Raw genomic sequence first — 25,364 nt, 5'->3', positions numbered from 1 at the left:
CTACCCTGAAATGCAAGGCTGACAGCTGCTGTGAGAAACAGCAAATGTGTGTGAAAGTAATGTAAAGTAATGTTAATTTTTTGCATTTTTCTTGTAGTTGGTGAGCAGAAGAAAGCAGCTATTGACAATGCACCTACCTGCTTCCGAAGCATGCTGCTTTTGTTTGGGATTGAAACTGCTATTGAGAATCTGATTCAAGCGTTCAGCTTGGAAAAATGAATACCAGCATAATGTACAACAGGTAGCAATTTCAAAAGTAGTTTTAATTAAGGTATTGTGTTACGCAGTCTATAATTTTATTGAATATAAACATTAAGTTATTCTCCATTTAGAAACCATACTCATAAAACATGCTATCTGTACAATTATGGCACGTTATATATAAATTGTCATGACATGAAAATAAATACAGCCATTTAAATACAAAAATGCCAAATAAAATAGTTACATGTACAGAGTGATTTCATTATAAATTTATCTTTTTTTGAATCATTAATGTACCAGAGTGGTTTATCTTTTTAACATTTTCTAGATGCCTGGAAAGTGTTAAAAGATCATGCACTGTCAAAATCAAGTCCATAAAAAGTGGAAGTTTCATTTCACAGCTCTGTAAAAGTACAGTGATTTTAAAATGACTAAAGACTCCTAGAACAAAGAGTTCTAAGAATAGCTTTCTTATTAAATTAGGCTGGAAGTAGGCAAATAATTTGAAGATTTTGAAGAAACATTATGCTTAATGTCATTGTATGAACTAACTTTTTTCCGTAGCGGTGTTGGGTAGAGATGGCATTAAATTAAACCAGAAAGGCCCTTCTGCTTTTGTAAAAGCCAGTGGGTGAGTTGAGCACTGCTTGCTGTGAACAGTACGTAATTCTCACACTTCTGGGGGAAATTTGAGTAGATATTATAAAAGCACCACATTTCATACCTTCCTCTCTGAAGAAACCAAACATTAGACAGACGTTTTGTCATCTTCCTTCACTTCTATTCCATGTACCATTACTTCATTTGTGAGCTGTCAGCATTTTTCAGGAGTTCCTGCCCTGCTGTAGCTGTCACTAAACAGAGCTGTTCAAACCAATGTGTACAATCTGAAGTCACGGTTTTTAGACAGTAAGTTGTTCCTGGAATCAAGGGCCAAAGATGAGAATGATGTGGACTCCCAAATAATATTAGGAGGCCTCCTTTTTGAGTCCATAGCTGCTGTAAGCATGCATAAGCAGTCCAACTGCCTGTTCTGTACTTTAGTTAAGATAAAGTATTACACAGCAATAGCAAAACAGCTGGAGAAACCAATAATTAAACCTACTAATTTCAAAGCAACAGTGTAGTATCTTAGTTTTAATATTGCAATAGTCTCCTACTGTTCTGGAAGATTGGGAAAAACTGACAGAACAGATTGGTTTGCATCAGAATCTACAGCAGAACAATGCCAGAGATTGTTTTGATGAACAGCAGCTCAACGAAATATCTTGGTAGATATAAGGCAGACTAATTTCAAGTTTGAAATCCAGTAGACAGGCAAAATTCATTGCTCCTTTATCCACTGACATGTTACTGGCTTAGCTAGTTTTGTGCAATCTTTATTTCATCTTTAGTTTCTTCTTGCACGGCAATGAAACTTTTATCAACACATACACTTCTATTTGCATATGAAATGTCTTTGAAGTTACAGTATTAAAAAAAACTGAAACTTTTCAGTTGTGGATAATCCTTCCTCAACTTCTCTAACAGTTGCAGATTCTCTGGTTTTTAAAAATGGACCTCTTTTTCCCTGGCTTTCTTACAAAAGAAGCGGTTATTACTGCTGTTAACTACCAGCTCATTACATTTAGTATCACACTGAAGTGAGAACAGCCCGTGACCCTGCTCCACAAAGGCATACTGTCACCTGGGAGTGGAACATAAGAGATTGCTAACATGGTGCCCTACTGGTGTATGTGTGGTGGTACTTTGCATTTCCTCTTTCTTCCTTGAGTTGAGGCAACTTTACAACATTGTCTGATTCCGCTTTTTGAATTTCAGGTAACAAAACAGTTCAAACATCACATTGAGATCTCAATGTAAATATGTTTAAATATTAGCCTACGTTATTTTGAAAATATTACCAGTAAGCAGACATTAATCACAAATAACAGCAGCTCACTGTAGCTTCAGTAGCACCTCTCTGCATTTTAGGGTTTGTAATCCCCACTCCTGTGGGGAAAATGGCTGTGGATTTTATCACACTACCCCAATTTTGAGTTTATCTTCAGTCTCTGAATCAGGATCTTCTTTGCAGATGGACTTCTGCAAAAAATCACACAGGTTTCCAGCTGCATGTACCCATGTTTGTACAAAGTAAAGCCATCAGTAAATTGCTGAAGTAGTGATATAAACTTAGCTGTAGTACTCATTGTGAGAAAGTGACCTCCTAAGCTTCAGAAAAGAAAATCAGGTACTGTCACCTCTTTTGTCACTTAAAAAGAATGAGCCTTGAAAGCAGCTGCTCATGCTATGCAGTATGTGGGATGTCTGAGATAATGCCAATATCTGACATGATCTGAAAGACCTAAAGTAATATGGAAAATGTAGAATATGTTATTTCTATCGCTCAGTTTATATTAGGAAAGTGTGAGCTGTGGCTTCACCTTCAATAGCAGCACATAACATAGAAAATAAAAGACAAGTATGTCAGACGAGTTCAGCTATCACATAACATTCAGATATGCTTACCTTTAACCCTTTTCACTTAGTTTCAGAAGCTTTAGGTAGACAGAAAGTGATCACTAAGTTTCTGGAGGCAGTCTGGTTTTCTTAACCTTGCGCATTAGTACTTGAGTGTTTGCAATAACGTGGCAGTCCCTTAGATCAGTAACACTTGAAAGCCACTGCAGTTCTATTTTCAGTGGATTTAATGCTAAAGATTTCTAGTAGGTTTTGTTAGAGCATTCCTTTCCCTTATAGAAGGTATGAGTGGGACTTAAAAGCACAAGCTTCAAGGCAATTCTCTTGTTAGTAATTAGGTTTTCAATGTTAGTGCAATACTTCAGGAAACCTTTACTTCTGTGCTATCTCAATTCTAAAGAAGTGGACTTTTTGTATTAAATTGATCTGTCCTCTAGTTCCAAGGTTTGGCACGTTATCTGTTCTGTCATATTAAGTACATTCAGTAAGGTTACACAGCCAATGCATGTTCTAGTGCTACTCCATGTCTTTTTAAAGGCATACCAATTAGAAGTCGTTTCTTAAAGCAAAAACATTCACAGCTGAAAAATGCACTGAACACAATAGAAAAAAATCACCATAATTGTATTCCATTGATCTCTCACTTTCTAATGTGTTCTAATAAAAGTAACCTTAAGGAAAGAGTTACACTTTGTGGAGAACTAATGTGCAGTCTTCATTCTCCTTGAAGAGACTGGACATAACTGGGTCATCTTTGGCCTGTACATTCTTCAAATAATAGTTTACTATCTTGCCATCGAGTTTGTACTGATGAGGAATGCTTTCATACGGTTTAAGATCGAGGTCCAGGACAGAAACAGAAAAGGTGAATCTTGTTTTGGATGCAAGTACCACAGGTCTTTGCTCAGAGCTGGAAAACAAAACCATAATGCACATCTGAGTCACTGAAATTATTTTTCATTCTTGTGTCTCAAGTTCCCTTGCAGAAGTGACTCTTGTTTCTTTTATACATCCCGTGAAAGCCATGGAAGGTAAACTTCATTCAGTGTAGCATTTAGAAACCATTGCTCCAGCTTAACAATTCTAAAGCAAATTTGTTGGCACTTTTTAGACTCATTTTCCTTTTTGCTTCCACACAGCATAAGTTAAAACATTATTCACAATTGCTGTCTTTATAGCTAGTAAATATAACCCATCTCTAAGTGATATTGCATACAAAGCAAAACCCTTACTAATTAGCAGAAGCAATTACTGCAACTCCCACTTAAGTTCAAGGTAATACAATTTAGAATCAGAACTGCTGATATACATATACACATTATTAAATTCTCTGTCCTTCAGTATATAAGTCAACCACTGCACATGCAATCTCTCTCCTGAGTATTTCATTCAGGAACTACAGCACAAATGCAGGAGGCTATATTCTCTAAAGCTTTGGTAAAGCAAACTGCCCCACGTAAGAGCAAACTTAGTGCTGGCACAATTCACAAAAAGTAATGCTGTGGCAAAGTCCCTTAACTTACCATGGAAAATGTCCCCTCTCAATTATTGCCTTGTTTCCCACAGATACGCTTAACACAGACTTGTGCTTTCTAATTAAGCAGTTATGGACAACTCATCTTGAAAAAGAAGTTTTTCATATAAGGACACCATGGCAGAAAAAATCAAACTAGTCAAAACTAGAATTCTAGCTAAACTTCTACACTGTGAACTATCAAGACAGACTTCAAAAAGGGAGTAAATATGAAAACTTGACCCATTTTATTAACAAAATTCTTCACAGATGTCTTCTACTCCTGTCTTAAATTGGAACTCTACTTTATTAATACACCCACAGCCAAATATTTGAGGCACGCTTCCTCAAAAAAATCAACTTTTAAAGTTACATGAATCAACTGAACTATGCTTCCCATTCATAGTGAATTTGAGTTGTTCTCACCACTCATCTTGTAGACAAGGTGAAAGGGCGATCATGATGGAGCAGTCTTTAGCAGTCATCGCAATTCTGTACTGTTGCACCTACACAACAAAGAAATATCTTCAATTCTCCATTAGGATTTGTATTTGTCTAGATATCAAGCATACAGCTCCTTATAAAAGGCTTTAGTAAGTGCACACAGTATTTTAGTAAGTCATTTTAAGAGCTAGAAATGATCTCTATAGCAGATGTTTAGCAGAAAAGCAAGTGGTATTACAGCAACCTGTGTAAGAATCACATTCATTTCCTACAGATTCTGTTACTTAAGAACAAAGAAGTACCAGGTCATGTAAATGCCTCCTCAGCTTAGGAAGGAAATAACTAGCTCTACTTCCCCCCCTCCCCTCCCCTCTAGAACAGATGCTAAAAAATGTTTGGTTTCAAGTACTTCTGCTATATAAACATACAGCCTTGCACAGTGGCAAAAATCACCATTTTCCTATGCAAAGCTCTAACAAGACATCAGTGATGCTAACACACTATCCACTGATTTCAGTTCGGTGTTTATTACAATTGTCAGACTGATTAACAATGCACACAGGAAAAGTACCTTTGTTAATGCAAATGCTATTGTCCCATCGTCTTCTGTTGAAAGATCTAGCAGCTTCTCATAAAACGCTTCGTTGTAAGGTCCATCTATCTGTAATGTACTTCTGAATACATTTTAAAAGAAGATTTACAAACAGCCAAGATGATTTACTGCCAGTAAGATCAACAGCCCCGATGTTCAGATTAGAACATACCACGAAAAGCACTAAGGATGGAACAGGTTAACACTCAGCTAACGCTGTGGCCATCCCCACCATGCTCACTTTTCTGAAGATGTGCATCCATTTAGGTTTTGGTGCTAGGGTTTTTTTTCCTGTCATTTTTAATCTGCTGCTACTCGTATGTCACAAGAACAGTATTCCTTAGCAAAAAGTTCCAAAGTTGAGAACTGCTTGTTCTAAACTGCTTGTTTAGAAGTTCCCAAAAAGCCATGCTGAAAACATCAGGGTATGATCTCTCCTGATAAGGACCTGTTCTGCCCCAGCTTCACAACATGTGCAGGTACTTGATGTGCTAGCACTGGGATGGTTCCTTTGGCAACCTTCCTTCCCACATTAAATAGCAGAACCCCTGAAAATCTGAACCCCTAAAAACGGGGTTTGCAGCATAAAAACACCACACAGATGAAATACATTTTAAAATAACTTGCCTAATGTATAGATATCCAGGTAAGCACAGTGAATGATTTAAGCAGAACTTGAGGCCAATTCATTGCCCTCCAGAAGATAAGGCTTCAGCTGCAACAAAGGAGGCCAGAAGAGCTGAAGGAGCACAAGCTGCCATGTCTTGCAAGTGAAGCCAGAGTGCCCTCTTGTGAGCACGGGCAGGAGGACAGGCAGTTACTCAAGAACGCAGGAAGCATCCAGTTAAGTCTTTTTACAGTGATTATGTCGACTAATAAGCTTTATTTCAGAATGAATGCAGCATCTTGAGCTGCTCCAAAAGTAATGCCTCCTATTTGGTTCCACTGGCGGAATGGCAGTAGAGGTTGAAGCTTCTCATTAATATTCCTTTAGGTTGCATTGCCATGCAGCAGATGGCAGCAGAGGGACAGTCTGACAGAATGGCATCTGACATGGAAGTGCCTAAGAAGCAAAGGTGTGTCATTGAGTTCTTCCACGTGTAAAAAAGGCACCTACTGACATTCACTGACACTTGCTGAACGTTTATGGTGACCAAGCAGCAGATGTGAGCACAGGGAAGCAGTGGGTGGTGTATTTCGGCAGTGGAGACAGCAATAGAGGGTCACCTCCCTCCACAGGTGCATGTTTTTACTAGCATAGCATGCAGGCTGTTGATCACTGCTGACAAAAATGTACAGTGGTAAATGGTGGTAACAATGCCGAAAAATAGTGTCTTGTAGCTGAGAATTTGTTCTGTTAAATAGCATCACTGCACTCATTCTCATTGCTGTAGCTTCCAGGGGAATAAATAGGAGGCATTACTTTCAGAGCAACCTACATACAAAGGGCAGGGTGGCCAAGAGCAGATGGACAGATAATAAACCATTATCCATTCATCTGTTCTGTGAGAACCTGCAGGCATAGTTTGGACTGCAGCTGAACATCAAATTAAGGGTATTGAAGTGCTGGTAGGAGGTAGACTAATATAGACTTGAGAATGACTGTAAAAATATCATTATTACTGCAGACATTGTTCTGCAGCTTCTGAAGGCAGGGGAAAGCTACCATCCATTCTACTGTATCTTTCCTCAAAGGAACAGTATTTTCTTTCATATTTTACTGTGAGCTTCCTTTAATTATTACTTTAAAATTCACATCAAATTCATTAACATCAAAACTTGAAGCAGTAAATCTCATCTATTTCAGATTTCAAGTTAGAAATTCAGAATACACAGTGTGCGATTAAGGGAGGCTGCACACAGCAGTAAAAGTTAACAAATAGCTGTGTTTGCACAGAACCAGACTTGTCTGCAAAACCACTTGATCAGAATTGAAATGGCATCAAGTCTTACCTCTCTTCAGGAAATTCCTCTAAGTACTGTTCAACTCTGTTGTACAAAGGGTAGAGTCCTTCAATATCCAGCATGTCAAGCATCTGAGCCTGAAGAGTTTTATAAAGGAGGCAACCCCTTGGTAAGCCAGAGCTTTCCAATTTGTGTTTACCTAGAAGAAAAGGTGTTTTCAAAAAAGGCAGCCATGAATGTCTTTGTTTTGCTTCACTTCGCCATGGCAAGTGCTTGTTCACGAAGCAAATCCAAATATGCTTCAGATCAATCCAAGGAAAAAAAAAGCACTTTGATTTTCAAACGCCTCCACTATTCACACCTTCTCTTTACCAGGAGAGGAAAGAAAACAAACCATAGCCTAGCTGGCTACAGCTGTCAAAAAGGGCAGGGGAAGGCAAGAACCAAATGTTATGTAGCTAACCAACAAAAAGCAACCAGACTTCATTACACACAGCACAGCCCCAGTCATTTAAAATAATCTGTTGTTGTTGTCAGCTCAAGCTGGTGTTCAATTTATCCTCTACTGCCTTCTGAACTAATTTTAATCCCCTTCCATAGATGGAGGTGGTAGAAGCACTCACTACAAGGTCATAGTAAAAACAATGACCTAACAGCAATGCAGCTCAAATTTGATTGGTTGGTTGTTGTTGTTGTTTTTTAGTTGCTAGAATTCTACCATTTCAGTTCTCACACCAGTGAAGAGCAAATGAGAAGCAAGGATCCACATCTGTGATAGCAGTCGATTATGGACAGTGCTCAAGAAATTATTTCTTACCATTTCTTACCAGCTCCTTATTAAAAGCACTTGCTTCACAGTAGCTTCTTCCTTGGGAGACAGGAACTGTCTTCATATCACCTGCCCTGCAGGCATCAGTACTACTTAGTAGCGTCAGAGTTATAACATGGATTAGTTCTTTAACAATTGTCCTTGTACAGTGTGGCCCACTGACCAACCCATTTGAAGGAAAGAAGAAAGGTTTTAAATGACGAGCGAGTTCATTCCAGTCAGAGGAGCACTCCTGATCATCCTTACAGCCATAAATTAGTTCCCCATTCTGCAAAAGAAAAAGATAAATGTAGGTACTCCATGAAATCCAGTTACTTGTACGCAGTTATCCAAAATACCAGATTTAATAGTTTAAAATGACACACGGTGCAGAAAAGAGTGAACTAATCTAACAGTCTGCATACAAACACATTCCCAATCTTTTAGAAATTTACCCAACTTGTTTAATCAGATATCCCAGGTAACGGCCTTTGAATTAAGACTATAAAAAAAAACATTTAACTCACACACTGCTTACTCCACTAAATCCACTGTAAGCAATTCAAACAACAAAAGTGAACTGATCTTCAGCTAATTTCCCTATCTGTCCTTTCTGAATAAGGTCAACAGTGAAAAAGTGCCATATCAAACAAACTCCTTTCAAAAGTACACTGGAAAATGGAAGGCAATAATAAAATGGGGCAAAAAAAGCAAAATAGTTACCTGTACCTGGATAGAACCACCGGGACAATTCAAGCTTAAGTAATTGAAATAATTGGCTTAATACTGGAATGAACTGAAAATAATTTTAATTATTTAGAATTAATCTGAAAATAATCCATCAGTTACTGCTTTATATTTTCCTACATTATCTGCACATAGGAAAAAGTGACTTTTTACTTTTTCAGTGAGGTGCGTTGCACATTGGTCTTCATGTTGTAATATTATTATATTATTCCAAAAATATTTGTAGCAACATGCAAAGTTCTCCATTTTCTTCCTCTGAAGAACGTACAGTTTAAAATCATTTGAAAGTCTCTATTAGTTGCTTCTTGCTGATTCATTCACTAATTAGTTCTGAGAAATTACTTACCTGCCCTATCTTGAAATCTAACTAAGAATTTTTCCATTTTCTTCCACTTCACAGTCCAACACTGACAGTGCCTATTAGGCAGTTTGAAGCAGGATCTTGACTGTCCAAGTGCTGAAATCAATTTGTTTAGAAGCCAAAGCATAAAAAATTAAACATTAAAAAAAAAAAAAAAAAAGAATCAAGCAGACAAATCAGACTGTTTACCTTAAATATTTTCAAGTTGTTCTGTGCCTCCTGCAATAAGCTCTTCAAAGCAAAGTGCATTCTTTGTTTATTTCTAGGAAAAAAAAAAAGAATCCAAGAATGTTTTACCACCACTTTTACTCATCCTAAATTCACCACAAAGATTAAGTGACTTCTGGAAATTAGAACTTCTAATCTGAGTAAATGAACACTTCTGAGGTTTCATGTTATGTAGCAGAAGATACTGATTTATTAGTAAGCAACTCTGATTCCTGGAAGAAGTGTGAAAAGGCATAAAGCACCTCAGACATCCACTATATGAGTCAAGCAAGCAGGCATTCATTATCCTTAATACTACAGGGAAAGTAAAAGTCATCTGAGAAACAAATGTACAATAGGCTTTTCTGGCAAAAGCACAATCAAGGCACGCATGTCCTTACCCTGAGAAGAGATCCACTGGGCAATATTTACTTGGTCGCTTCCACTTCCCATTTGCTACCTGTTGAGAACCAACACCACTGTCAGTCATGTCTGGGAGTAACTGCTGTCAGTTATTTTAAGTCAGGTGTGTGGCACTAACATGCTGTATTCAGAGGTCCCATGACATTTAAACCCCTACGAAGTTACAGCTCATGTCTATTAAGGGTCTTCATCTTCATATTGAGCTTAAATCACTCCAAGTGCATTCACAGATGGGAAGCAGGAAGAAAGTTCACGTTACATTTCAATATGGCACAGTTACACCATTTCAGACATACAAAGGCCACTGTCAAATAAATTCCTTGTGTTACATGCCATTTTAAATTATGGAATGGCACCATGTATTTGCTGAGTTGTGTTGGAAAGGAGATTTGACACAGGAGTTTACCTCATCAACAGCTTCAATAGTCCTCAGAGACTGTGTGTTTGCTTCCAGCTTCCCACAGAACTTCTTCCATCTCTCACTAAACACATTCACACCCAGCAACTCAGATGCATATACACCCACTGTCTTTAGTCATATCAGAGTCTTAAGCAACAATATGCAAGTTTCAGCATGAAAACAAGACTGCAACAGTGAACACGAAACATGGTATAGTCAAAGGAAAGCAGGATGACAACCAAAAGAAATTACCTTGAGATGCTGATGCATACAGTAACGACACACCTTGTGCTTTATCTCCTGTGAAACATGGCTGGAGAAAGGAATGAAGCCACACTTTGGCTAAAAGGAAAACAAAAAAGAGATCACAAATACAAACGTATTTATTTTTATAAAAAGCACCCAGCATGCAAATCTTTCAAGCGTAAGGACACACAAAAAAAATAATCTATCAGTCAACATCCGATACTTAAAAGCTTTGTATGTGTCACTGTACACCATTCCTGATTCTTATGAAGTTCTCATTTAAGAATTAAGGACACATAAAATTGCTGTTGCCCACAGCAACACCTACTAATATCCGGGAATTTCCTAAGCTTTGAAAGATCAGGAATTTGGGAGGTATAGAGATACCTCATCCCAAGGGCCTGAGCTCTGCCATACCCCATTGCTGCACTTCTTTGAAACTGCTCTGGTCAGTACAAGCTTACAGAACGCAGAGGGAAAAAAAACAGAAGCATTTTCTCCTATTTGATACCTTAATCTCTATGCAGAGGATTGGCCGGGGTTCCACAAAGCGGTAGGTCTGCAGCCTGGTAAGATTAGGAAGGCACATTGCATAACCACTAAGTGTGTCCATGTCTTTATCACAGCGAGACTCTGCGGAGAGGGAGAGAAAGAAAGGAAAACACAAGGAAATTAAATGTGTAGATGTTTGTTTTTACTCCGCAGTTGAGTTGTTCACCAGTTGGGGGAAGAAAGAAAAAAAAAAAAAACACAAACGTAGAAAGGCAGAGCAAAGTTTAGCAGGATTTAGTTGATTGTGCACTTCCTTAAATTTGCCCTTCCTGCTAGCAACACACATCTTCTGTTTCCTCAAAACTTCATAGGCATAAAGAGTACTTAAAGAGCTGCTTGGGTGGCCAGCTTCCACCTAAACCTAAAAATTGATGAAAGGCCTGAAACAGCAAAGGAGTGTGTTCAATTGGCCAAGAACACGTAGATATTTATAACTGTACTCAAAGATACAACACGTTTTCTTGCTAACATTGCATGCAGTAAAATAATCTCAATTTGTCATTGTTTTAAGACTAAAAGAAGTTTCCTTGTGTTCTAAGGTATTACACTTTTATAAACTTCCTAGTAAGGCCTGATGTGTCATAGCTTGAAAGTTTCAGTGCTGTCATCAGCACTTACCTGGCCTTTCTGGCTGAATCTTTAAACAGAGCTGTCTTACGAAGTCTAAAGGCAGTTGAATAATTTCCTAATTAAAAAAAAAGAAAAAAAAGAAAAGAGGTAAACATATGTATTTCAACACAAAGATTACAGCCTAAATGGGAGTCCTAAAATGGAATACCAAAGGTCAGTGTGTCACAACCACCAACAGACTGACCTATATAAGGAGCTGCTTCTCACCTCACATTAACCTGTATGAAGACCTGGACCTGAATTCACACACAATATATAACCCACCCTGAACAACAGCGCATGGCAAGGAAGAGCTGACTATGCAGAAACCTACACAATTTGCACAAGCTAGATTTCCCTCTTCGTTTTGCAAAACCAGTCTGAAAATCTCTGTCATCTCTCACCCTACACAGAGCAAAGCAATGATTACTTTTCTCATTAGCAGCTTGAAGCAGATCAAGCCACAGAGCATGATCCCGTCAGCTCACCGGCACTGGGGAGGGTGGTCTTTGTTCTTTGTTCTTGTGTGTGCAGCTTGCTCAGGAGCATCTGCAAACCCTGTCTGTTGTTTTCAAATGGCATTCAGCGTTCCCTACGACTTCCAAGTTTACAATGCAACAGCCATTTATTTGAAGAAGGAAATGCTTACCCCATGGTGAACGTAATTCTCCCCAAAGAACTGCTTCATAACGTGTTTTCCAAAGTCTACAATGTTTTGCAGATGGTGTAGTATTTCCTCTGAAGTCTGGGAGAAAGAAATGCACTAATTAAGTTATGAAATGATGGTCACCACTGCTCAGTACATACATACGCCGGCTGTCGATCGAGCAAAGCAATGGTCAGTAAGTGCTGGAATGTGGACACACAACTGCCGTTTCCTTACAGCAGTTTGAGATGCTGGGGTGATCATGGAAACAGAAAAAATGACTTTTCATCTTAAGTTTCTGAGAAAAGAAGGACAGAAATAATGAAAAAAAAAAAGTGGAAGTGGGGGATTGCTCAAGCTCTGTTGTTCTTCTTCAGCAGCTCCACGAGTGTATGTAAAAGCAGATGCCCTCACGCCAACACTGACATGCAGGAGAGTCTGCGTGCTGCAGAACACTGCATCTGGAGTTTCTATTCCATAATACCATCACGAGAGGTAGGTTTCTTTTTCCCACCAGGAAGCACTACTTAACAAGTGTACATAAATTGCACCATTAAGAAAGATTATTTTATTACTGAAACACAGGTCTACTGAGACTACATACAAGTTTAACCTGCTCCCTTTAGCAGGATTCATTTTCCAAACTGAAAGAGCACCTTCTGCAGTAAGGGGAAGCTCATTGGTGCTCATAGGCTGCTCCCACCTGCTTTGCTGACATATGCAACCACCTTTTTTTGTTAATTATTTCCATTCATTTTATTATTATTTTCGTTCCATGAGTTCTGACATTTGGCAGGAAGAAATGTAACCCGCAGTTATATTGTTTGTTATCAGGACTTTTTGTTAAAGCAGCTAAGTGTGAAATTAACATCACAATTTGTGTTAGCACCGCCGTGTTTCACCACTGAAGTCCCTCAGTCCTGACCCACAAACAAGCAATATAAATGCAAAGCAGTCCGTGCACTTTTTAAGAAAGACTTCTCCCAGAGGAGGGAAGCAGAAGAGTGAGATGCACATCTGCATTTCAGTACATCTCTTACTAGAAAATAGCTTGCTTCCCGTGGTTTTTGTAGGGCAGGGCAGGTATGTTTAAATCTTGTTACTAGAAGCAGATGAAAAGCTTCCTTCAGCCAGTTTTCAGTTTTAAAGGAAAGTTTCTTTCATGTGAAAGAGTAGCAGAAAGCAGATAGCTTGTATCACTGCATTCACGTGTCTCCTCTGCTTGCAAGAACTTCTTTGTCCCCTGCTAAACCTGAAAACTCTGCATTTATCTTTCTGATTTAATGCAAAAACCCACAAAATTCTCCCTACACATTGACTTTGCTTGCTTCCTTTTATTTTATTTTTTCCCCCCTAAAACAACCCCTCACTCTCAATACAGCCATATCACTTTTTATACTTCTCCCGGAGGGTCAGAGCACAGAGCTGAAGCCATTCTCTCTCTCTCACCTCCTGTGCCCTAAAGAGCACTCACAGGTTAAGCAAATGGCAGCAGTTGAACTCCCTGCCTCCTCTGCTTCCCTTTTTTTCCCTGGGAGCGCAGTGCAGACGCTTCATTCCTACCCACCGCCTTTGTCTCCCAGTTGGCTTTTATTCCTTTTAAAGCAAATCTAAGATAAGTCTTTTCAGTTCCTTCTCAAGCAGAAAAATGTTTTGCCACAGCCCCAGAAAATGGCCGGCTGCTTCCCGCCACGTTCTGTTTGCAGCAGATAAGACAGGGAAGTCTTTTCTTTCAGTATTTCCTATCTTTGTCCAGAGTACAGTGGCTTTTCAGCTACCACCCCTGCAGACAGCAGCAGACCTGTACCACGATCCAGCCATGCGCTGCTCCTCTTCCATCCCACCTAACAACACTGAAACCTGCTTTTCCTCAGCATCGCTGCACTCACACACGTTGATATGCAACACTAATGCTTCCTCCACCACCACAACTCCCCTCACAGAAACCCCAACCTCTTCTCCGTGTGCTGCAGCCTTTCAGTCTGCCCCACACAAAGGTTGTGGTACAGCAGTCACATCCCCTTGGTTACGTCACATCATCTCAGATTTCCCCCTTCTGCCAAAGCTCCCGAGGCACAGGCACGCATCAAAGCATCCCTTATTCTTGCTCCCATCAGTCACAGTTCTTCTGTGGGTTTCTTATTTCTCCTCCGACAGGTTTTTCTCAGCTTACCTGTGGACTTTTATCACCAGCACTCCCTAAATCTTACCTTGTTCTGGTTGGGGGGGGACTTCAGAAACCGCAGCACCACACAGCGCTGAAGAGAGATGGGAAACAATAAGATTTGTTAGTACTTAAGCACACCACAATCTCAAAGTAAATTTCATCTCAGCAGCACAATTGTCACCTGGTTCATCTAAGGAGTTACGAAAAAAATACAAAGAAAAGAAAATAAATAGGTATTTTAAATGGTTACTTCACTCAGCTTGAAAATCAAGAGCACGACCTTCTGTTCCCAGACCTTCCTTCTCCTCTCCCTGCTGCCTTACCCTGGCACCACTCCATGCCCCCAGTGGCACCAGGACTGCTGCCTCTAACACCCAGTCTGTTCTGTCTGTCTGTCCCATATTATCATTTGTACTCCAGCTGTCTTTGGCAGAGGCTGTGCAACTCACTTCAACAAGCCCTGCCGGTGACGTTTGGTAACACTGTGCTGACGTCAAGGGGATCCCAAGCAGCTGGCAGCAACTGCACAGCTCTAAGGAGAGATACCGCCGCTGCCACTTCCAGACTTCCAAAAAGCAAACAGATGCCACACTAGGACAAATGCAGCAGCTTTCTCCTTAATGAAACAAACAAAACTTCATTTGGGGAACTGTAAATCAAATCTGGTAACAACAACTAAAATCCCTTCTTCGAATCCCTTAGCTTTTGTTTTTAAGGGTCTAGATGAAAATATTTAGAGTGCCTTTTTCCTAAAGCCTATTCCACTAAACAAGTCACCTAAAGTATTTTTCTTTCAGGAAAGCCTTGGTGAATTTATACTGAATAAATACTGCCACTTATCGTATGAAAAGCAAATTTTAACTTAGTTTCAAGTTGGCAGAGACCCTCCCAGGCTTGGTCACACAGAGCTGCCCCTCAGCTGAGGCTGTGTCACTACCTGACCGCCAGTATTTACTTGCAGGGATGCACTGATGCCTGTTCAAACAAGACGTGGATAAAACCAGTTGGGCACCACAGTAGGTAAAGAGTGACAGGTGTTTTCTGAATTACTGCTCAGCCCCTCAGTGCTCCATTTGCACCTCTCCGCACACCAACAAGGGTGGTGTAGTAACATGCAAATCACCCAGCAACAGTAATGCAGACTAAAAGTCCAAGTTACACTTTGGGTTTCTAGAATCTAAGCTTCTTCCCCAGCAAATGACCAGGTTGGCAAACACTCTCAGATGAAGGTATTCTGCATTCTGATTGACCTCGTGCTGCAAGATCTAAACAGCTCAACTGCTGTCACACCAGCAGAGATGATGACTGAGACCCCTGCCCATCAGCTGGACCTGCTGCCGTGCCCACAGGGCTGCTGCATGGCTTTCTTCCCTTCTGGCCCACGCTCAGCTCAGCAGCACCAAGCACTTGTTGTGATGGCTTGACATGATCACCTGGTTTGGTCTCCTTTAAATATTAATGAACAAGTAATTCAGTCACTTGATCCTAGAGTATTTCAAGGGTGCTGTAGGCACTGCTTTATTCATCAGTTCCCAACCAAGGAACTTCCTCCAGCCACCGCTCAGGGAAATCTCAGCTTCTGCAACAACGCAGCACCTGTTCATTACGAAATCTTTTGTGAAGATGCACATTAGGGCAAGAAGTACTTATGGCAAAAGAACACACTGCTTTTCTGAAAGGACTCCTCTCTCAAAGGAGGCAGTGCAGAGTTCCAATAATACACAGATCAAATTTAACCAGCCGCCATCGACTTCACCCTGCACTGCCCTTCAGTAAGGCTGTAAGCCACCTGAGTAGCAGATCCAGATCTAAAAATAATAATCAGCATCATCTTTTTATCGGGTAGATTCTCAGAAATTGCCCTCTAAACCCAATCCTTTGTGCATGCCCTTACAGCAAGGTCACACACACAGCGGGGCAGTGCTGAGGGTAGCCCAGGAGACACCAAAAGCTGGGTGAGAACTGTCACCACTGAAAACACCACTCTGTACCTCTTATTATATTGCATGACCGATTGAGTCGACCGATTCTTGGAAACACCGTGGGCAGCTGTTGCCATGAGGCTTTTTGTCTGTTATCTTCAGTGCTTTAGATTTATATTTACACACTGAACATCAAAGCCAACGTGCTTTTCTGCATGCAAACGAATGGTCAAACGCAGAAGAGAACAGATTTCTTAGGAGCTTGTCGCTACTTCTTAGCACTCTGAGGGTCAGATCAGCCAGACCCTACAGCTCCACGCATTCCATTCCTTTTATTGCACTCCTGTAAGCCCTCAACACTGCTTAACCTGACTACAACAAAAAATGTGTCCAGTCGTGATAGAAAACTCAGACAAGCAGTAGCAGCACGGACACAGAAAGCTGTGTCTGCACAGACAACCCCAAGGCCACGCTGTACAAGAGCACCGTAATGGGCCACAGTGGTGTGAGACCCCAGTTCTAGGACTAAGAGCTTAAAGGCAAATAGTCCTTCAGCACCCTGCCAGACAACACTTGTTTGTTTCACATCACACCTGAAAGCTGCTGCTTGCCAATAAACACAAATACCCTGTAGGAGGGGCTGCAAAAATGTGTCCGAAGAAATTCATGGATTCACAGATACCCACAAGTCTTAACGGATCCCAGGAAAAGATGGGTTTCTGCTGCTTCTCCAAACAAGTGACTACAGCTATTATCTTAATGTTACTTCAAGAAACCTGAGCACTGCACAACCCCTGCTAGGCGAGCCAAAATAACAAAGTACGACTGGTGTGAACCTAGGTACTTTGGATTAGGCAGCTGCATTACAAAACCAGGATAAATACACTTCTCTCTTTACAGATTGATACTGAGAAACCACAGTTTCTCAGAAATCTCTCTGAAGTCCATTCTCATAAGACCAAACTCCTGTTCAGGCCGGCACCCACAAGTTGTGTACCTCTGTGACAAAGCTGCCGTCCCCACACAGCACGCTTCAGAAAAGGTGCTTCACTCCAAGGAGGTGGTTTCAACTTTCAGTCTCTACATTATGAACAAGATCTGTGGCAGAGCTGGTGCCAGTGCAAGAAACAGAGAATCTGCATAAAGCCAGAAAAAAAAAAAAAAAAAAAAAGTGCAGTTTCCTTCTACTTGCCCAGCTCAGCTGATGTGGTGTTCTAACAAGCTTCTGTATGGGAACGTGAAGTTAGCCTGTCCAAACACAGCGCCTGGGAGACGTCACTTCAGCTCCTGTCTTTCCAAACAAGCAAAAGAACAAATGCTGTGAGTCTGTTACCACCACTGCTCCGAACAGCACACACCGAGTGCTTTTGTGCAGAGGCAGAACGTTGATATCTAGAGAAGAGTCTTATCTAGCTGATCACCAGCTTGTGTTCACGTAGGCAAGGTCTTCTGATAGACAGCGAAGCCCTGTGGAAGTGCCAGGCCTGCCAACCTCCCTCGCTGTGCCTCTGGAGCCCACCAGCACTTGTGCCAGCACTGCACATCACTGAGTTACTGACCTCCCTGCTACAGTCCGTGGTCAGCACATTTATTTTAAAAAGGCACACAACAGAACACTTGATTTTTATACAGACAGCTTTAAAACAATGAGCTTCCAGTTGTAAAACACGCAGGAAAGCTGAGCTCAGAGATTGGTAACAGACCTCTTCCTATAATTAATACTACATTACTTGCTGCAATCAATTACACGCAGGGCTGCCATCCACTCCTTAAGGAGATGAAGACACAAAGTTGCTCCTGAGGTCATTGCATTTCAACAAGTGCATTTACCTACACTGCAGCCACAGGGCCTGGGGTTGAGTTACACAGAATCACCACTCAAGCCCCATTTGAAGTTACTGATATCCAAATACTAATTAATGACATTTTCAATGGCCTGTTGCAGACCTGTTTTGCTCACATTAAGCTACTTCTGCAGAACATTTGAACTGCACGCAGTATTCACCAACAAAAGAAATCATTCTGATATTGTCTATTCCAAGTCTGCATTCCACAACCCCTAGGGTTCAAACTCTAGTTTGAGGGACAGAAAACAGTGGTTGTTCAGAGACCTGCTGCGGATGGGGAGCAGATGGACAGAGAGGTGGCAGAACACACAGCTGCACGGAGGCAATTCCTTCCTCTGAGAACTTACAGAACTCAGTAAAATCATGCCTCTGTGCTGCCATCAGTGCCTGTCTTTGGGCTGCTCCACAGATGAGGCTATAAAGGTCTCCTCACCCAAGGTGCCAACATGTTGGGCAATGGGAGTCATGGGAGACGAACGCCAGCTCAACACTGGGAAATTCCCAGCTTTGGAATGCAGAACACGTGGTGATATTGTATAAAACATTACGTTTCCCAACTCAGTTTCGTTCTGCGTAAGGACGTGGATAAGCTCACACAGAACAAAGTGAGGAAAGCTCCGTTTCCTGCCAGCATGGAGGAAGTTTAGCAATTGCTTACGCAAAGTGCAAGGAAGCATTTAAAAACTGAACAATACTGTTCTATTTGGCACAGGAGCTCTTTAAGAACAACCCCGTGATTTCTTGATATGAATACAGAATCTCTGGCATAGCACTTGGTTGACCATTCAGTATTTTCAGCCATTATTTGGAGGCAAACCGGCCGCAATACGTGCTGTCTCCAGCACAGAGCTCACAGGTCGCACCAGGCTTCAGGTACTCATTATTCTTTCATTTCCTTTTGGTTATGATCCAGATTCCCACTGCAGAGAAGCACCAACTCACCGAATCCTCAAGAATTCCACAGATTGGTGCTAGCCATGAGTGAGAAGGAAACGTTTGCCCTTCAGCTACACCACCTCATCATCTGAAGTGCTACCAAGTGATCTGCCCACTGGAAACTCACATTGGGAGCAAGTGGCATGAGCTCTCCAGGAGCCCAGCTCAGAAAACTGCTGCACTCTGCTAAGGCACTATCGTCCCTGACACCTGACTGCCACAAACAAAACAGACTGTCAAATGTTGGGAGGGGCTTTATGTCAAATATCTCAGTCCTCTGTGAAAATAGGTGAGTTCTACAAGCAGGAATGTGAATACATACACTGTGCTTCCTTCCTCAAACTCCTCAGCATCTCCTCCATGTACCACCAACAGTTCCCAGTGCAGATGGCTGCAGGCAGCTGCCCAGCCCACTTCTGCTGTGCTGGGGAGATGAGGTGCTTCAGGACAATCGCAGGGAGAAGAAACAAAAAGTCAAAACACTCAGATTAAAATGAAGTAATGAAATGGAGAGTTGAACCAAGTTAATTCCAAGCATCCTGACACCTCTGTAACTCAGCTACAAGAAGTCTAAACAAGCCTTGAGCAACCCTTCAATCATGCAGCGTCTCAGCTCCTTCCCGAGCAGACCCACAAGGCGTGAACGTGGTTACTGAACATCTCCAAAATCTTACATTGGCACAAAGGAAACACCATACAGGGAGGCTGGAGGAGAGGACAGAGGTGGTTACACTGACTGCTCCTACCCACCTTATGGGGCACCTCAGTCATCCCCCCCAAAGCAAGCAGTCATTGCGTGTCCTACCTACAGCTGCTGCCCACTCAAAGCACAGAAAAGACAAAGAGCAGTCTGATGAAATCCACCACTACATTCATCAACCATTTACAGATGACAAAAAAATGTGTTGTTTTTTTTTTTTTTTAATGTGAAGTCATAATCTAGTCAGTTTTGAATGGAAACTCATTCAAGCTTGAGCTAGCACAGAAACCAACCAAGCAAAAAAACAAAAAACAAAAAACCAACACTACCTCCCTCCTGAGCTTGTATGCAAAATTGGGATTCACTTTGGATTTCCACTGTGTGTAACCTACAGCATTTTCAGAAGTCATTCAAAAAAAAAAAAAAAAAAGGGGGGGGGAAAGAAAAAAAAAGAAACATCCACACACAAACTGAAGTTTGATCTTCCAAAGAACGGCATTAGAGGACAAGCCTGCTCCAACACTCCTGATTATTATTAGCAAAGTCTGAAGGTACCTCTGAAAAACACGGTCTGAAATACAGTGACGAGTGGGGCTGCTGCTGCCACAGCAGAGCTGTGACTGCCACACTCCTGTGCAGCATCAGACCTGAGTCTGCCACTGGTTCTGTCCCCCATCTCACTCCACAGACGTTACGTTTTCACACCTGCACCTACAGAACCTAATGTGCTAACACTGTAAGAGACTTTACAGACATCATGTTCTTTCTCATCTCTTCATTGACTTCTCCTACCTGGCATCACCTTCCCTTTTGCTTTAGGAAAACTATCACTGAACTGCACTGCGGTCAGAGCATCCCTTCAGCACAGAAACCTGGGAAAGTCAAAGAAAAAGTAAATTTAACTGCAACACGACATCAAAATTCTATACAGACATTGACTCAAGTGGCTGCTTTAGGACAAAAAGAAAAAAAAGCTTTGCAGGTAATCCCCAGAATTGGAAGCGCTTCCAACTTTTGATTCATCACTCCGTAGGCTGCACTCCAGTAGGGCTGGTCCAATCAGTTATGCTATGGATAGTCACAGCTGCATACCTATTTAGCCAAGGAATCAAACACAAGTACAAAAATATCTGCCTTTTTTGCAGTGATTATTGATGTCTATTTAAACATTAGCTACCCAAAGTTAACACCAGGAAAGATTTCATAGAGGCTACAGTTCCACACTGGATCCTGAATTCCAATTAAGCTAGTCACTGCCTCCTATTCCCGAAAACTTAATTGCTGTTTACAGCAAGGCATGCATCTCTTCCTTTCTTCTCCACCGGTGCCACACCTTGATCACATCCGTGGTTCTCCAACTGGATTTCACAGAGCTGCTTACTTCAGCAGGCTCCAACGGAAGCTCCTCTACTTAATTTCAACAAATACACGAGATAAAAGTAATTACAAGTAGGAAATTAAAATCAAAGCAGGATATCACGTTTAGTCAACCAGTCTTATTGCTGGAATTTCACTCTGGAATCTTGTTCCAACTCACTGACATGAAAGTTCTGCTTTCCTCAGAAAATCTGACAGAGCCAGATGCAAAACTCCTCCCGACGTTGTGTTACATAGCTTTGGTGATTCACTCAATGAGATGGCCATTAATGATCAGCATCTCTTCTCTCTTTGCCAGAGGAGCAAATAGGAGAGCTGCAGCTAGCTGCCGATTCTGCCTGTAGTTTTCACTCTTTCAGCCAAAACCTCTGTGTCTAAACACACAATCTTGTTAATGGCTCTCTGCAAGTAAGTTGATTACAACAAAATATTCCAGTGAGATGAGTTTTGATTATACTTTAACACAAACCAAACAAAACCAACCAAACAACAACGACAAATCAGGAAGACTACTTCATACCCAAGAAGCAGCTCTAGGAACAGCTACGCAGCCTCCGATGCAAAGCACTGCCTCAGACACAGAATAAATCTTATCTTATGGGGAGCAAAACCAAATCAATCTCCCATATGCAGGGTCTTCCTGCACATACTGCAGGCACTGTAATGCAGCTGCTAGCAGAGGTAGCTGCACTGTGAGGGACACCAGAGCCTGGCACCTAAGTGCAGGATAGCTGTGAAGCCCAGCAGGGGGTGGGAAGGAGATCTGTGACAGAAGCACTGACAGCAGTGCAATATCGATACTTCATTCTTAGCCATATTCCTTGAAGGCTTAAAAAAAAAAAAAAAAAAACACATAATTTAAAAATCTCAAAGAACAGCCAGATATCATTTAGCTTTTACCTACACCAACTATAGGAATCTTCTGCAGGTTTGGTTATCTGAATTGACTCCCTTCCTCAGCCTCCTCAGCTCTGCTTCATTTACCTTCTCCATCTGCCATCTCCCCTGTCTATATCGTAAGCTCAGATATGCTGTGCAGGTAGCTTACCTGCTTACTAACAAACCCTCATCAAAGCCCAGGCTGTCTGTTAGAGCTGCCAGCACTCCAGGACCAGGAGATGGGTACTAACAATCAAAGCACCTGAAGATACACAACCTTTTGCAAACACACACCAAGGATCATCCGGATCTTACTGAATCAAAAACACACTGGGAAAAATCCTTGTCCTGTAGCACCTCCATGTAGTCACCCTGAAATACAGACTTAATGCCCAAGCATATTTTAAAAGGAAGCGTTAGATCGCCATAAAATCATCCGCAGTGAGGCACAGGAGTTCCTGTGATGTTCCATAGTGCTTTATCTCACAAATGGGCTTTCAAGCAGTGTTTCAATGTTCAAAGAAAACCATTTTTTCTTCTTGAGTTGCTTATGCTACTCTAGAAACAACAACTTCCTGAAGTCTTTATGAAATGAAGAGTTAGTGTCCCTGGTAGAGCAAACAACTGATTGTGATGCAGAACTACAAAGAGGACTTTCAGCTCACTTCTGAAACACCAGATATCTCCACCTCAGAAAGAGCCAGCAAACAGCTCACAGGACAATAACCTCTGTGGCAGCTCCTCAGGTCCCTCTCCACTGCTCAAGAGTAGAACGGGGAGGTAAGGAACGGTGTGGCCGCCTCTTTAAACCAGAGGCCAAGTTTGATGCAGAGGGAGCAGCACTCCCATAGAGCACAGAGAACAAGGAGCATCCTTTCTAAACTGCCTGGCTGCATGCAACAGTGTCTTTTTGTTTGGTCTGTTTGGTTTTGTCAAGCTGGATCTGTACCACAGCACTTCACACGAGCCTGAGACAGCAGCTACAAGAAGTAACCAGAGGGTCCTCTGTATGGGGAAGTGTGGCAAGTAAAGTTATTTGAAGAGGATACTGTGATTCAATCAAATACTCAAAATTGCAACGCATGGCCAACAATCATACAGATACTAAATGAATAAGCTTTCAGTTTCTGTGTACTCCAGGGAGATCCATCTGAACTCTGCGCTTGATACATCAAGCACTGCCTTCAGAAACCAGCAGAGTTGACAGCTGTTTCCCACTGAAATCGATGATGTAGAAGAACGGTCCACTTTCTAACAGAAACATTTCATGGGGCTACAAACACAACACAGGAGCTTTTTGACCACGATTCATTTTCAGTTTGGATTAAGTTAATCACAGCTATATTAAAAACCAAGAGGAAAAGCTTTATTACCAGAGAATTGTGTTCTGTTACACTGTATACTTATGATGAATTTCACATTCATTAGAACTACTTTACTGGAAAAAAAAGAAAACAACCACAACACTTGCAGCATTTTCACTTCAACAGCAGAGCATGTTCCACAGAACACCAGTGGGGCTGACAGTCAGATTCCAGCTATATGCCACCATCCGAAGGCACCGCAAAAAGCCATTCACTGGTTGCTTGAACCTACGGCTTATCAGCTCCTTGCTGGCAGAGCTCTTTGTTGGCCACGTGACTCTTCCATGATCAAGTTTTTAATTTTGGCACTGCAATAACTTTGGATTAACAGTGCGTTACATTCATGTCTTAAAGATGCAGGGGATGGGAAGAGCCAAAGAAAGAAACAAAGGCTTAAAGACAGCAGAGCAGCATGAACCGAAGCACGCCTCATTCTTAGCCTTCACCTGCACTCCACGCAACCTGCAGTGAGAGTATGTATCCAGGTTGCCTTCTCCCCCAGCTGGAACACGGAGGGCTTTAAAGAATGGTCCAGAGGGCAGGAGCTCATAGAATCACACAGTGGTTGGGCTGGGAGGGACCTGACAGATTACCCAGCCCCAGCTCCACTGCTGCAGGCAAGGTTGTCACCCACTAAATCAGGCACCAGCTCAGGCTGCCAGGGCCCCATCCAACCTGCCCTGAGCACCTCCAGCAACGGGGCAGCCACAGCACCAAAGCTGAAGCAAAACTCCCTGGGTTCACAAAGGGCAAAGGAGCTCGAGCCCTTTTCTCCAGAAGGACAAGGGATGTTTTAGTTTGCTTCTGTTGTCGTTCCAGAAGAACTCAGAAGTTCAGACGCAGACAGGCAGGGACCGCTTTCTTTCTTTCCCACATTCCAGAATACAGCTGTGCATGAGAACACGGGACCAACAAGCACACCAACACTTCCACCCTGCTCTCCATCTCACCTCCCAGCCTCATCTCCCCTCCACAACCAAATCCCTGCCCCTCCCACCTGCCTTTAAGACAAAAGCCACGAGCTGAACGGGGCAAGAGGAGTAAAACAAAATCACTGCCTTGATGACGCCAGCCGACCAGCCCTCGATGGAAGCACGTCCTGTTTGCGAGAGGCACAAAGCAACGATCCCTGTCCAAAGGCTACCTCAGTGCTCCGGTTTGACAGGAGCTCACGGCCAGCAGACGCGGGGCTGGAGAGGCAAGCTCTGCTGGGTCAGAGCCAGGCAGGAACACTCACAGCTGTTTTCCTCGCGCATCCCGAAGTTCCAGGCTGCGGCCGAAAGGAGAAGTGCCGGCTTCCCACCGCGCTGCACAGCCAGCCGGCTCTTATTGTTCCCCGGCTGTATTTTTAAGCTGCTTTTAGCGAAGCCCAAATTTAGGCAGGAAACAAAATCAAGCACGGCGTTCTCGCGGGAGGCATGAGCGTTGAATGACATTTCACGTGCGGATGGAGGGGAGGAGGGCCACGGCAGCGCCGTTCGGAGCCCAGAAGGCCACGAGATTCCAGCATTTTCTCGCAGCGCAGCACGGCTCACACCTGGCTGGCGCTCCCGGCGCAGAGCAGATGCAGATACAGATACAGACACCTGCGAGGAGCCCGCAGCGCGCGGCCGTTCCTGCCGGGTAATAAACGCTGCCGCTCCACAAAGGCGCGGATGCCGCGGTTCGGCTCCGCGCCGGCTTTCCCTTCACGGAGCGGCGGCGGACACCGCGGCGGAGCGGCTCTCCGCCCCCCCCGGCCCGAGGCGACGCCCCCTCACGCGGGGCTCGGCGGGGGGAGGGGCGCCCGCTCGGCGCCGGCCGTTACCCGCCTCACCTGGCAGTGGGAGACGACGAGGCTCTGGTTGCCTTCCCCGTGGTACTTCCACTCGTTCTCGTCCATCTTCTCCGCTTCCATGCCCGGCCCGGGTCCCCGCCGCGCCCCGCGGGGACGGTGCCTGTCGCCGGCCCGCCGCGCTCACGCCGCCACCATCGCGGCCCCGCGCCGCCGCTCCGCCCCAGGAAGTCCCGCCCTCCGCCGGAGGCCGAGCTTGGGCCGAGTCCTCTGCACTC

General features: G+C 42.8%; 2 protein-coding genes across 4 annotated transcripts in view; one reads left to right on the top strand and one right to left on the bottom strand.

Annotated features, from left to right (window-relative positions):
- The window catches only part of CENPP (centromere protein P), a 121,927-nt gene extending 121,438 nt beyond the window's left edge, over positions 1–489 (top strand). For both annotated transcript variants that reach the window (XM_010718395.4, XM_010718393.4), the window contains exon 9: positions 98–489. In XM_010718395.4, the coding sequence (XP_010716697.1) occupies positions 98–219 (122 nt within the window). In that variant the 3' untranslated portion in view covers positions 220–489. The remainder of the gene's footprint in view (positions 1–97) is intronic.
- On the bottom strand, positions 245–25,328 carry IPPK (inositol-pentakisphosphate 2-kinase). Of its 2 annotated transcripts, none has more exons than XM_085235942.1 (13): positions 25,129–25,328; positions 14,331–14,378; positions 12,124–12,219; positions 11,484–11,550; positions 10,825–10,946; positions 10,320–10,409; positions 9,646–9,704; positions 9,227–9,299; positions 7,939–8,218; positions 7,170–7,320; positions 5,196–5,298; positions 4,607–4,686; positions 245–3,577 (listed from the first exon to the last, which is right to left on the bottom strand). In XM_085235942.1, the coding sequence occupies exons 1-13, from the start codon at positions 25,207–25,209 to the stop codon at positions 3,352–3,354; spliced, it is 1,476 nt and encodes a 491-aa protein (XP_085092068.1). In that variant the 5' UTR covers positions 25,210–25,328; the 3' UTR covers positions 245–3,351. The 2 variants fall into 2 exon arrangements, with proteins under 2 accessions (XP_085092068.1, XP_085092069.1); XM_085235943.1 differs by lacking the exon at positions 25,129–25,328 and adding an exon at positions 14,611–16,451.
- Positions 25,329–25,364: the final 36 nt, after the last annotated feature.

Source organism: Meleagris gallopavo, chromosome 14 (assembly GCF_905368555.1).
Source record: "Meleagris gallopavo chromosome 14, MGAL_WU_HG_1.1, whole genome shotgun sequence".
NCBI classification, from domain to species: Eukaryota; Metazoa; Chordata; class Aves; order Galliformes; family Phasianidae; genus Meleagris; species Meleagris gallopavo.
This window is presented reverse-complemented; position numbering and strand designations above follow the sequence as displayed.

Coding starts and splice junctions, on each gene's coding strand:
- IPPK (XM_085235942.1), bottom strand. CDS start 25,209: ATGGAAGCGGAGAAGATGGACGAGAACGAGTGGAAGTACCACGGGGAA. Junction 9,300..9,645: donor CCAGTGGATCTCTTCTCAGG/GTAAGGACATGC, acceptor TTTTTTTCCTAG/AAATAAACAAAGAATGCACT. Junction 5,299..7,169: donor GAGGAATTTCCTGAAGAGAG/GTAAGACTTGAT, acceptor AAATGTATTCAG/AAGTACATTACAGATAGATG.